The 13,198-nt window shown below is 35.6% G+C and overlaps 1 protein-coding gene across 2 annotated transcripts in view; it reads right to left on the reverse strand.

The window, feature by feature from the left end:
• Positions 1 to 862: 862 nt before the first annotated feature.
• The window catches only part of RPAP2 (RNA polymerase II associated protein 2), a 38,937-nt gene continuing 26,601 nt past the window's right edge, over positions 863 to 13,198 (reverse strand). Inside the window, exons 12-13 of one of the 2 annotated variants that reach the window (XM_034064260.1) lie at positions 3,567 to 3,716; positions 863 to 2,239 (exon numbers count right to left, since the gene is read on the reverse strand). In XM_034064260.1, the coding sequence (XP_033920151.1) occupies positions 2,179 to 2,239; positions 3,567 to 3,716 (211 nt within the window). In that variant the 3' untranslated portion in view covers positions 863 to 2,178. Of the gene's footprint in view, positions 2,240 to 2,374; positions 2,945 to 3,566; positions 3,717 to 13,198 lie in introns of those variants that run through there. The other variant, XM_034064261.1, reaches the window with a different exon arrangement.

Raw genomic sequence — 13,198 nt, forward strand, 5'->3', positions numbered from 1 at the left:
CAGCCTTTGGGGCCTCAGATGTATTTCATATATGTACCACATTCATTGTTGTTCCCTGTGTCACTCTTTAAAGACAGGGTAGATGTAACATTCCAGTTCTAGGTTTAGACAGCAGCACAGCCATGTCAGTTATGCTGCTCTAGATTTACTGAGGCGCTTGTTTGGTTTTGATAGACTTCAATGAAATAAATCAAGTTTTTTTTCTACTTGTTTTAACATAGAATTTTGCATTACTATATATAAGCATAAAATGATTTGCAAACTTAAAGATGCAGATACTTCAAATGCTTGACCATTTACAGGTTATGACTTAACCGCTACTTCAGGAAAGTGGGCATGAAGTGAACCACTCTGAATCGCCTTATCCCCTTCAGCATCCTAGAAAAATCAGCAAGCTTGGTCAGTGGGCACAAAGAATCAACCACCAGCAGTGGAGGGCTCTGTGCTAGGGCGCAGTACAGTTACAGGACTATGAACGGAACTTCAGTGAAAGTAGACACGAAAGCTTTTACTCCATCCTCTTTGGCCGGCACATAGACTGCTTTGAATAACTCTCACCAGTTTGATTTTTCTCTGTATATGTAGTTTTACTAACCTGTTCTCTTCCTGAGATTACCTCATTACCCCTATAGAAAATGGGGTAAGAAATCCATATATGCACTATGCAGGTATATGGTGCATATTGCTCCCTTGATGAAAAGAAGCTGTAAGAGCATGAAGGAGGCTTTGCTTTATGCTTTAAACTGTTCTTCTTTACTATATCAATGATATACAGCCTGCCTGAAAACGTAACCAAAATGAGAAGAGAAAAGCAAAGCAGTGAGTTGAGAAAGGGTAAACGTGTAAAAAGACAGACAGTCAGTTGTGGCAGAAATTAGCTTTAATCTCAAAGTAGGTCTGGATTTGAACATTTCTAACCAGTTAAGCTGTTCTGAAATATAAGAAAACTACACAGATGAAGTATTTCTGGTGCTTGAATTGTGCTCTTTGTATAACCAGCTGATGCTGATAGTACGAACTCATCCTTTTGAGATGAGGCTACAGCCTTCCTCCTCCTTAAAAATAATGGCTATATGTATACTTCCTGCATTTACTTCTGTGTGTTTTATACACATCTAAGGGAGATAAAACATTAAATGTAAGTGAAGGATATGCCCCTTCAGGGCATTTCCACCATATTACATAATGGGAGGCGAAAGGTTATTCTGTTCTCACAAAAAGAGTGAATCTTCATAAAGAGGTCATTGGGCCTATGAACTATTCATTGTCATTACCAGATCGCAGAGTTCTTACACAGTAATTGCTGAAGACCGAGCCTAAAAATAACAAAAAAAAAAATCCCACCACAAATGTGACAGGAAGTGTAAAAACTTCCCAAATGAGAGCCACTGAACCTGCTCAAGCACAGTCCTTTTCCTGGTGTGATGTACATTTGTAATGCCTTCTACGTGTACTCAGCATGGCAGCATTGTCAAGGGGTTGTTGTAATCTTTATGCCCCAAGGTAAATGTACATGGAAGAGAACAATGGCTTGCTCAGAATCTACAGTGAAGTATTAACTAAAAAGAGAAATGTATTTACTTTCCAAAATCATGAGCAGGGAGATAAAAATTCAAGGTTTAAGTTTTGCTCCAGAGTATCATGCCTATTTGCTCAGTCTTCTATAAGCTTATCTTTTGGTGAGGTCTTGCTCTTTCTTTGCATAGAAATCAAGTAAAAAGCTTTCCATCATGATGCAGGCCCAATGTATCTTCTATCCAGACATCGTGACTTTGACATCAGACATGCTCTGACCATGATGGTTGTTCTTTTCCTATTGTGTTCTGTGAAAAATGCATAGTTTGAACTCTGCAGTAAAGGTTTTCCTCATTCTAAATTACTTCTTTTACAAGTTATACTAAACATAACTTCCCCTTACAAACAAAATTAGGAAAAGTCAAGCATCACCTACATGAACTCTACCACACAGTGAAGCCTCCACAGAAAAGCTTCATGGACTTTTGTTTGTAGGGGGACAATCAATGTATTTATCCTGATTGTCATGCAGGAGCTACAGTGCAATAATGTAATGAAGTGTAGAGTTCCCTGCTGGTGTCCAATTATAGAAACAAAATCAAGGAACAGACTTTTTTAAATGGAGTTGCTATGTAGCAACCCTGCTACATCCTGCTTCAGCCTTCACTCCTGCTGGCTTTTGCTGTGACAGTTTCTTCTCAGGTCTCTTGAAGGACAGTGACAACTATGCAAGAAACGAGAATACGGAATCATTAACTATTACCAATAGATTAGTTTTAAATTGCATTTTATAATCAGTGACAGAAAAAAAGTCTAAACAAAACTCAAATGAAATGAATACAGAAAGCCAAAAATTAAGTTTAGTTCTTAAAATATATTTTAAAGTCCAAATTAGTAACCATTAGAAGCTGTTTAACTTGTACACAAGTTCAAAGACCACCCCTTTTCTTATAAGCAGCAAGATAAACAGGCTACACATCAGACATCTTAATATACTCTTGTCATCGTTCTTAAAGATTACTGTTCCAAATATTGGATCAATTGGAAAAATGTCAGCTACAGTGTTCTTAACACTCCAGGCTAATATGCTTGTTTTTTTCCTTTCTTTCCCCAGTTCCTATAGACAAATTTTGGCTGAAGATTTCCAAGGCAAGTAAAATCCAAACCAATCAAATTCCTTTCTACTGCTTTTAAATAGCATTTTCAGATGATCTACATTTTAACTAGACTTAAACAACTGCTATGAGAGTTGGCTTCTCCGTAAGACTGGAGAATTCTTATTCACAGGAAGGAAATGAAAAAAAGTGCAAGAAGAAAAATTAAGAGTAAATTTAATTTTTTTTTAAAAGAAAGAAGGTCCAACAACTGAAGGTGTTCTTCTGTTCTCTGTGCCACTATTACAGTTAGCAGATGTTAACATGATCTTATTCTGTGGGGAACAAAGGAGTGAGGTCAGTAATGTTACTACACTAATTACTATAATGCTGTATTAATCAAATCAGTTAAATATGATCAACATAAATAAGCTATTTGTTGTTCACATTCTCAGCCTACCTAGAATGCAGTCTCAGAATTATGTGTAAAATACCTGGCTTTTAGTTCAGTTTTATATCAAAAAGACTGAACATAACAATCTCATTTCAATAATAAAAACCCCTAACTAAGACTTAACCATTGTAGCCACACTTTCTTTTGTAACAAACTGCACCACAACATGAGTAAAAATTCCTCCAAGAATTACAGCAAACCAACTCTACAAGAAACAATTATAAATAAATGTATATATAAAATATAGATATAAGAATATTGTATATATAAACTATTATCAAAAGATTGAAGTTGTAAGTAAGCAGCTGGCCTTTACTGTAAATGACAAGATGATGACACTCATTTCCATACTGTACATATTTCTTTAACATGTACTTGATACATGTTCTACTCTGGCTGGTATGATCTGTAGGCAGCATGCACACTCACAAAATGCTGAAAATCAAACCTGTTGCTATGTGGCTTAGTTTTATACCATGCAAAATAACTTGCAATTGACTAACCATTGAAGTGGGCAGTCCTTGAGAAATATTCTTGTTAAACTTTCCAGATCTTCCTTTGTGAAATGCAGTTCCTCCAGCAATGTAGTCAGGAACTGGGTGTGCACTGGGCTCATCTCGGCACTCTTGAAAAGTGGAGTAGTTTGTGACAATCTGTCAAAAAAAGATAAAAATTTAATATATATTTGATACAGAAAACTGACTTTAAAGTGTCAGATGTAAGAAAGTAAAGCTTGTGAGTTTGAATACTTGTACTGAAGAAAGGCACTTATGTCATACTTGATTTATTACAATATGTAAGGCTGTATGTATTATACAGGTGTACATTGGTCTATAAAGTAGACAAACTAAATTCAGAAGAAAGGGCAAAATGTTATATAATTACACGCAAAAAGGAGGTTATCTGTCATTTTCTTCTCTACCACAAAGCTCCTAAACATTCATACTGTAAAAGTAGTATAGCTCTTTATATAACATGAGAACTATAAAATTCTTAGAGTAACCAAGAGGACTATTTTAAATACAAATACATATATAAGATAAATACACTCAAATATAAATTCAAGATGAATATTTTAACTCCTTGACAGAAGTTGTATTTAACTGGTAAGTCATACACTGTCAACTCCATGAAGACATTCAAGAGGGCCACTTAACTTGGATGATTCTCCCTCTGTTCTCTATGCCATAACACACATAGTATATCAAAACAGCAAATGCATTTTGCTTGAATATCAGATTTCTCTAAACACATAGAAGCCTCTCAGGGAGGCATTCTGGAGTATTACTAATTTTATTTGATGTACAGGGGTTCATGAGACATCAGTTAAATTCTCAAACCAAGGAGCAATTTGAGTGAGTAATCAGAGCAATTTGTTTTCTTACTTTTGACAGTCTATCCTAAAGCATTTTAAATTATACTTCTTACACAGTGAACTATTTAAAAAACAGGCTTTAAGAAAGCCAGACAAAACTAGAACAATGCTAATTTAATCCTGGAAGTTTTTCTATAGGATATTAAGTATAAATTTTAAAGCTGATACTATAGCAAATCTTTGCTATAGTGAAATTATTTTCTGATTTGGTAACAAAATTATGTGCTTAAAGCCTCAAAGTGCCTGCATCTCCTGTGTAGATAAAATTTATCAAATTTCCACTGTTTTTAAAGCTTAAATGAATGGAAGCTGAAAGTAGTTTCCAATTAGGAGAATACAAGTGTATGTACATGAAAACAGACAACAGAAATAAACAGGGTACTAATGCACATCCAACACCAAACACACACAGTGCACTGCTAAAATGCATTCCTCAGTTTAGAAGAAGCTATTGCCATGCAGATCTACATATATATAACCATCGAATGGTTAGAGTTGGAAGGGACCTTGAAGATCATCTAGTTTCACCCCCCTGCTACAGAGACACCTACTACATCAGATTGCTCATAATGCCTTTATGGAGATAAGGTGAAAAGATCAGCTGCTGGTTTTCATTTGTGCTTTAACTTTTTTCAAATCTACTTTTATCCTGAAGTCCTTTGTTTTTCTCATAATTCAATTGCAAAGGTAGTAATACTTGAATCTACTTCCCAAGCACAAATGATTTTTAAAAAAGCCCAACCTTTTTAATGACCAGAATCAAGTATTAAAGCTTATGCTTCAACATGAAATGTTATGACAAGATCACTTAACAAGAACTCATCTCCTAGCACAGTTACTTCATCTGGAATACTGTATTTAAATATATAGTGCCAAATTTAAGTAGTGTCAAATAAAAATTGACACTATATAGGAAGGAATTATTTTAGAACGTATTTGCAGAATTATGTACATTTAATAAGAAACTTCAGGTAGTCAACAGCTTCTTAAAAATTTCTAAGCTCAGAAAACCTATAAGCAACAACTGAGATCAACCTCCCTGCAATAACTGGCAGTAAGACTATCTCAGCTTCTAGAAAGCTGCATATATGTCTTTTAAGCAAAAATAGTAAGATCATTTGTTTGTGAACTATTGCAAAACATAGTAAATAGTCTTTTAATACAAAAATAAATATAAAAAAAACCCTCAGACTTAATGAATTAAATTATTTTCCATTTCTTTTTGAATTCCATTTCAGTAAGTACATTTAGCTAAATGTTTTAACTACCAAACACTGGCACTTGGGGACGAGGATTTTGGTAGATGCTCAGAAAAGGACACAGCATAGAAATAAATAGAGTTGTGTGCAAACCTTGCTATATAAATCCTCCCACAAAAGGGAAGTATTCACAGTTGGATTTGTGATTTTTGGACTGAGGCCACAAGGATTTGTAATGTATTTGATGACAGACAGGACTGAGTTGTTTCTTTACCCTAGTGAAATGGGTAAAGCAGAGTGCTGCTGCCCAGCGCGACAATCTGAAGGTTGGGTTTCACAGTATTTTATCAGAAAGGGAGCAGAGGAAGTGCTGATAAGGGATCAGAGTAACCCCATCAGAGTGTTAGACTGGAGACAAGGATAGTGAGAGGAAGACCTGGAGATGCCTTATTACAAATCTTCAATTCGTCCGTCTCAGGATTAAGTAGGTTATACATGAAACAAGACTGGTGGCAGGGGCAGTCCTGACTTCCTGAGTGCTGGTACCAGGCAGCATTAACACTGCTGAACACTCTTGGTAATGCTGGAGATTTACACACATTTTTAGCTGAATTTTCTTATTCTTGCCTTGAGTTTAACAGGACATGAGTAAGGATGTTATTTTTCTAAAAGAGCAGAAGCCTTGTGCAGTTTTAAGTAATATTCTAAAACTTAAATCTTTATACTCACATGCTAAGCAATCCATTTGTGTTTTCCTTTTCTGGAACTGCAGTCAGTGGTATGACATGGTTTCATGAATTACAAACATGTTCTAACTTTCAGATTGATTAAGACACTCCTTGTAAAGAGTAGCTACTATAGCCCACACTAAGAAAAAGGTATTGCTATTGTCAGAGAAACAGCCAGGCATTAAATATTGAGAAACTGAGTACCCTTCTACTTTTAACTGGCTGCTGGAACAGATGCTTTTGTCTGCAAAAGAACAAGCACAAGCTGCTGGTTTGCAGAGTGGTTAAGTTCTGTGCTCTAAGTAACACTGGTCCAATGACTATTTGGGGTATAACTACTGCATGACAGCACATTAACGGCTGTGCTCTCATCACTGCATGAAATGCTAACAAAATTAAACCATAATGGTGTGCAAATAAACCAGAACTGTATTTGGAATCAGTATCTTCAAGCTACTAAAGGTACAATGACCCTATCTCTGAACAAACTGACACGGCTGATTAAATTTAATGATATACAGGATTTCAGTTCAAGGATCATGGAAAAGCCTTGAAACTCTGCAGCACCTTCAAAAGACGTAGAATATAAATAGGAAATATGATACGTTGGACCACAATAGTAATAAGTAAAATAAAAATAAGAATCCAAAGGATTAAATGGTTTTAAACCAATCACAGAAGCACATAGACCTAAATGTTACTGTCCAAAATTATATACCCTTTAAAATGAAACATGCTCAGTTCATGGAAAAGTAGTACAGTATAGATCAGACGTCATAAAACAGTGTCAGTTTCCTGCACACCCACTTACACCAGTTTAAGAAGTGTTAAAAATACTAAACTAAATCTGACAGATAAAATTTTGATTTACTGGTTATTCTGCATGTTCAATGAAAAAAAGTGAAATTCATGTGATCATCAAGCTATTAAATGACATCTATCACACAGCGTTCACACTGTTTCACTGCTTGGTATGAACTAGTATTTTTATGTAGTTAATAGCACTAATTGGCACTTCCTATCCAAAAATTATAATATCCTTTTAAAGAAGACCAACAAAAAAACCCAAACTAATTGTACAGCACAATTCTTAGATACTGGACCTCAGGAAAACGTTTCTGATTCTGTGTAAGATGAAGTCTGTACCCTCTTTGAAAAAAAGTTTAAATTTCAAAGCCAGCACCAAGATATTAGCCAGTTACAGCTCTCTGAAACAGATGCCTGAAAATGGGCAAGAAAAAACCACCTAAGAGCTGGAACCTTTCTGTTCACCCAAAGTTGGTCATCTAAAATGATGCAAAAAGCATGGAGAAGTTGAGTGTACATAAATTTACCCAATATCATGCAAAGCATTTGGTATATTCATGAATAAAAGCCACATGTTAAATCTAAAAAACAGCAACAAAAAACCCTCCTTCTAGGAAACAGTAACTATTGCTACTCCCTTACCTTGTCTGGCATGCTTGGAACTTGAATGAGAATGGAATTAAATAGAATGACAGAATGGACAAGCACCAGCTGTCCTTCCATAGAAAGCTTTGGAAAACAGGATATAAATGTTTTTGACAGTTATAGGCATTTGAGCACCATGAATAAGACTTAAAGTAATAATCACAACATTAATTTTTTTTTTAATTCAGTTTCTTTCTACCTTTTGTTTTAAACACTTAAACCTTGTTTTTTTTTAACATCATCAAAACCAGGATGACTGAAACTATTCTTCTATCAGAATGACAAAGTTGCACTAATGAGCGTAAAAGTTTCTTGAGCATTACCTGTCAACTCCAACAAAGCATTAAACCGAACCCAATCTGAATAGAAAAACCCTTTGCACTAAAAGTCTTCCAGGGTATTGCCAATATTCAGACACAGAAGAGCAATATTTAATGAAACTGTGTGCCGGTGAGATTTGGCAATGATCAGTTAGTGAGCCAGTGTTCTTCGTGTTTGATCAAATGGCACTGAAAGCAAAGCAGCTTATTGAAGTCAAAATCTTTAATTCAAAAGTATGGAATACTACCAGCAAGTGACTGAGAGATCTTGGAAATTATCAGTTATCCATTCAAAACTCACACTTGGTCAATTCCAGATCTGGAAGAACAAACTCATTAAAGTAGGACTGCTCATCTTTATGAATAATTAGTTGGTACTTAGAAGAATTAAGTTATAAAGCCTTAAACGCACAAGATTTCCAGCTTTCACTCCTCCACATGTATTTTTAGTAAACATTTGGGACAGAATTACTTAAATACCAACTATTACAAGAAGCATTAACATATTTGTCTTAATGGCTCTGTACATACCATTTTGAGTTGAAATCATGAAGGAAATCATCTCTGATAGCTTCTACAAGATATATAGGAATGGAACTCACAAGGACTGGGGTGTTTTGATTTTGTTACAGATTTGATGTGCAATAAGAATGGCATTTGCAGTTAATAACATTCTTCTAATATAGCAGTTTTACAAAATACAGTCTTAGATTCCATTTTAATTATGTTTCTATGAAGGAAGTCTCCGATGCAACTGATAAACAATTTTGTTTAAGACAAATGGCTAAACTGAGTCAATACAAGTGTTACAGATCAGGAATAAAACTCATTGAAATAATGTGCACTGCAGCCCACAGACCATCTGCCTCCACATACAACTGGAGTGTGGCCAATGTATCAATCATTTAATAACAGGACTTCAGTTGATGGGGTGAACTGAAACACTTGCTGCATTTACTCACTTCATGAACACCCCCCCACCCCTGAAAGGCACTCAGACATTTTGAGAGAGTAAGTCAAAGCATCACTGTGATTCTGTATGGTCTACACAACACATTGACTGCTTGCTTAATTAATTGAGTCCCTCACCAGTATATCACTGCATGCAGTACACTTGTCTAGGGACAGCAATTTTGTTAGTAAAGAACCTTAAATCACAGCAGAGATTTCCACAGCCCTTAAAGCATAATGCTTCTATCAGGCAAGAGTTTGTATCAGGCAGAAAGTTGATCTGCAGCACAATGTGACTGTAGTCAGAAGTTGAAGATGCAACACTAGGGAGTTTAAAAAAATTATAACCTTTGTTATAATTAAGTGGTTACACATATCATACTGGTTTAACCTACATTCAGAAATTAGCAACCATTACAGCCTCAGCTTCTATAATTTAGCTGTTATGCTCAGTTTTGCTTATCTCCCTACTTGTTTCTTAACTCTAGTTCAAGCATGATTTAAAAAGCTCAACATTTAAAAACCCCAAACCTTAAAAGCAAAAGACTGTCCCTAGAGTGAGTATTTTCCATTAGAACACATTAATATTTGACAGACAATCTTGAACTGGAAGCATCTCACAACCAAGATGCACAAGAATTTAAATTTATCTCTGCAATTAAGTCTTCTTTTAAATCAAATTATACTAGTGCCAGAAAAAAAGAATCATAATCAGTGTCATCTGCAACTCTGAAATTAAGGCAACCTCTAATCTGGGGCTCTTTGACCAATACCCTATTTATTCACTTCATGAACCCTCCACTGAAAAGCACTCAGACATTTTGACAGAGTAAGTCAAAGCATCACTGTGATTCTGTATATTCTACACAATATCCTACTGGTCAAAGAGGGAAGTCAGTATTCAGTGGCATTTTTCTTTAATCTCCCCAAGTTTTTTCCTATATTCAATTTTCTTAATGAAAGATAAAATACTCTAAAGCCCACAGTGTTGAATGCTAACAACTGACTGAAATAAACAGGCAATTTTCTTAGGAAAAAAAAAGCTACTTCTGGTCTAGTTTTAAACATAGCCTGAACAACCCATTCTCATCATAAAGACAAGAATTTTGAAGCTAAAGTGCCACTTATGTTTTATTTATTATTTAACTTCCTTTCATTATTGTCCACAGAATCCAGCACAGACACTTCAATCCTCTGATGGCAACAGGAACTAAATTATTCATAGTTTAAAATTTTTGTCCACTACATTTCAATCAATGCTACAAACACCGATTCTAAATCAGCAACTGGATTCCTACAGAATCTGAGTAGATGGCAAAATTCACGCTTCATTCACAAGTTAACTTTGTTTCCTGTTTCCAAGACCTTCTTTTCCTATGCAGCTTCTACCAATCTGTTCAAGAAGAATGTTCTCTTTGATACATACATGTTTATGTATATATTTACACACAATATAGAGTTTCTTCTTTTAAAGGTCACCTTTCACACACACTTCTCATATAGTTGATGTCCAGACACAAATCAACTTCCACTCCCTTTTACTGGGGCCAAAATTCACTTGTGGTGCAGCCCAGGTGGTTACAACTACTAGAAAAAGGAAAGCATACCTACAGGAGCAAGGGTTTATCTAACCCCATGATAACAAGTGCTTACTAACAACTGAAAAAGAGACAATGGATTAGATTCCTTCCCTTCCTTTTTTCATTCTTCCCCCTGCAATCAGTTGTGTCCAAATAGGCAACTGGTAATTCAGACAACACCAGTCCAGCCAACACTGCTTTCTAAGACAGTGGTTGGGGACTTAAAGTCAGGCCCTTGGGACTGCTCAGCAGAACTCCCTCATGTTGTATTGTGCTCTCCTCCCACAGACTTTGAAGGCTGAATAAACAGTTGCAAAACACTTTGCTGGTTCTACTCTAACATAACCATGTCTTGTTTGCCCATCAAGCTGCAAACGGAAAGTTTTGGAAAGGCACACCAGTGTTTTAACTGTACTGTGCAGGGGATCCATATTGAGGCAACAGACTTCTAGCTACCTGATGGGGTATGGAAACTGTTTATTTTGAATGATTTAATGAAATGCAAACGTTCTGGATCGTTGCACCTTTTTTTTCACCTAATGAACACACTATGTGCATGAATAGCAGGGTAGATTGTTTATGCCACTTTTTCCCTCTGCCCCAAGAGTTAAGGATCTCTCCATCAGCTGCCAGCTGTTATTTATAACAGCAGCTGCATGACTTCAAAGATCCTGCAATGAATAATATTAATATAATAATATTGCACTGATACGACAAGAGACAGAAGAGGAAAAAAATCAAGTAAATTCAGACTGCCCTCAAAATACTGACTGCTGTAAGACAGATGGCCTTTGACTTTCAATGAATAAAACACATATATAGAAATAATTCTACTTACATCATTAGGTCAGGAATTAATTTTACAGGCAAAGGAAAAGTCTAATGCAAAGGAACACCCAAAGTAAGTGTGAGATATGTTCAGAGCAACTATGGTGGGACATTTCATCAAATGTTGTAATGATTTAGTATAGTTTAGTACAGCCATTTAGTGCTGTTTTTGTCAGTTCTCTACACTCTATGCCTGAAGCGAACATGCCTTAGAACATACACTGCATTTGCTAGCTGTTCCTGTAACACTAAGCAGATGGCTTTATTCAGTACTTGGGGCTCATTGTTTTTAGCCCAGACATAGTGTGTCGTAACAAGAAAGAAGACTCTAGAAATACTCTGATATTACAATGTGAGTGACAAAAATTCAGGGACCCATGACTCCTTTAAAGCTATAGTAATAATATGGAATGGTTCTATTGGCCTCCTGTTCTAGTGGTATTTGGGAACTCTGTTTGCAAACATTTATGGTAAAATGACTACCAAGACTTCCATCAATACAAATATCAGATAGGCCTGGCAAAAACAATTGCTTAGGCAATCTTGTGCAACTGGAGTTTCCAGATTTGACAATGGATTAGAAAAATCTCTAGCCAGACAAGATGACTGAAACAAGCACCAAAACCTGCTCAACAACATCTGTTTCCTACGCAGCGTACTGTACTCTTCATACAAAGTTTAGCAGGATCAGAGATTGTAATTCCTATTACACAATTACAAAAACCTATTTTGTATTAATAGATATGACTCCAGAATAAAGTATGGTACCCACCTCTATGTTACCATATCCCAAGTTATTACTACATCAGTTCACAGATGTGAAGCATGAGAACTTCTATCATATTGTGTGGATTTAAAGCACCAATATTCATACAGGGATTTGTTCAAAAGGTTTTGGTTGAGTTTACTATGAAATCTGCATAATGCCAAGGCAAAAAGAAATTCACAAGAGAAACCCAGAAGAAATCACTATCAGCTGTTTGTTTCGAACAAATCTAAGTTTCTTAGGTACACATTTCAAGGACAAGCCTTGTTTAAAGAGCTGCATTTATTTGAAGTCTGTTTCCTGCTGACCAGCTGACAGATCAAAGGTACTTCTCAGTCCTACTATTTGTTCCCAATTTTTCCCCTCTTTTTCAACTTAGTCAAGATTCAAAATTTATTAAATTTACATTTATTTAATAATTTTAAAATTTATTTTTAAAATGATCCTTTCATCCTTTCAAGTCTTCTATTCCTTACATTTTCTCTTCCACAGAGTTTTCCTGGGACACCTCTCAAATACTGGAATCTATGCTACTGAAGTCTTTGCGTTACTTACCTACATGAAATTAAGCACAGGTGCAAGTCTCTTTTAATTTTAAAGATTAAAAAGTGCTTAGTTATAAGCTTTTGAGAGCCTGAACCTTTTAAAGACTTAGTAAAACACACACTGTTGTATAAATTACTGTGCACATACCACGGGACAATTTAATACCTGAAAGATGCCTTTATATACAAGCCTTGTACATTTAATGAATGAAAGATTCGTTCATATACATCCATTTTTGCAACTGCAGGACTTGATTGCTGCTATATACTGGTCATCTATTCCTGTCAATTCATTATCTCAGTGACACGGAAGAAAAAAAAAATTAAAAAAAATCAAGATTAAACAAAATGTGTTGTCGTATAGTTAAACCAGCTACAGAGCAATGCTCTT

The sequence above is a fragment of the Melopsittacus undulatus genome, chromosome 6 (assembly GCF_012275295.1).
Source record: "Melopsittacus undulatus isolate bMelUnd1 chromosome 6, bMelUnd1.mat.Z, whole genome shotgun sequence".
Taxonomy (NCBI): Eukaryota; Metazoa; Chordata; class Aves; order Psittaciformes; family Psittaculidae; genus Melopsittacus; species Melopsittacus undulatus.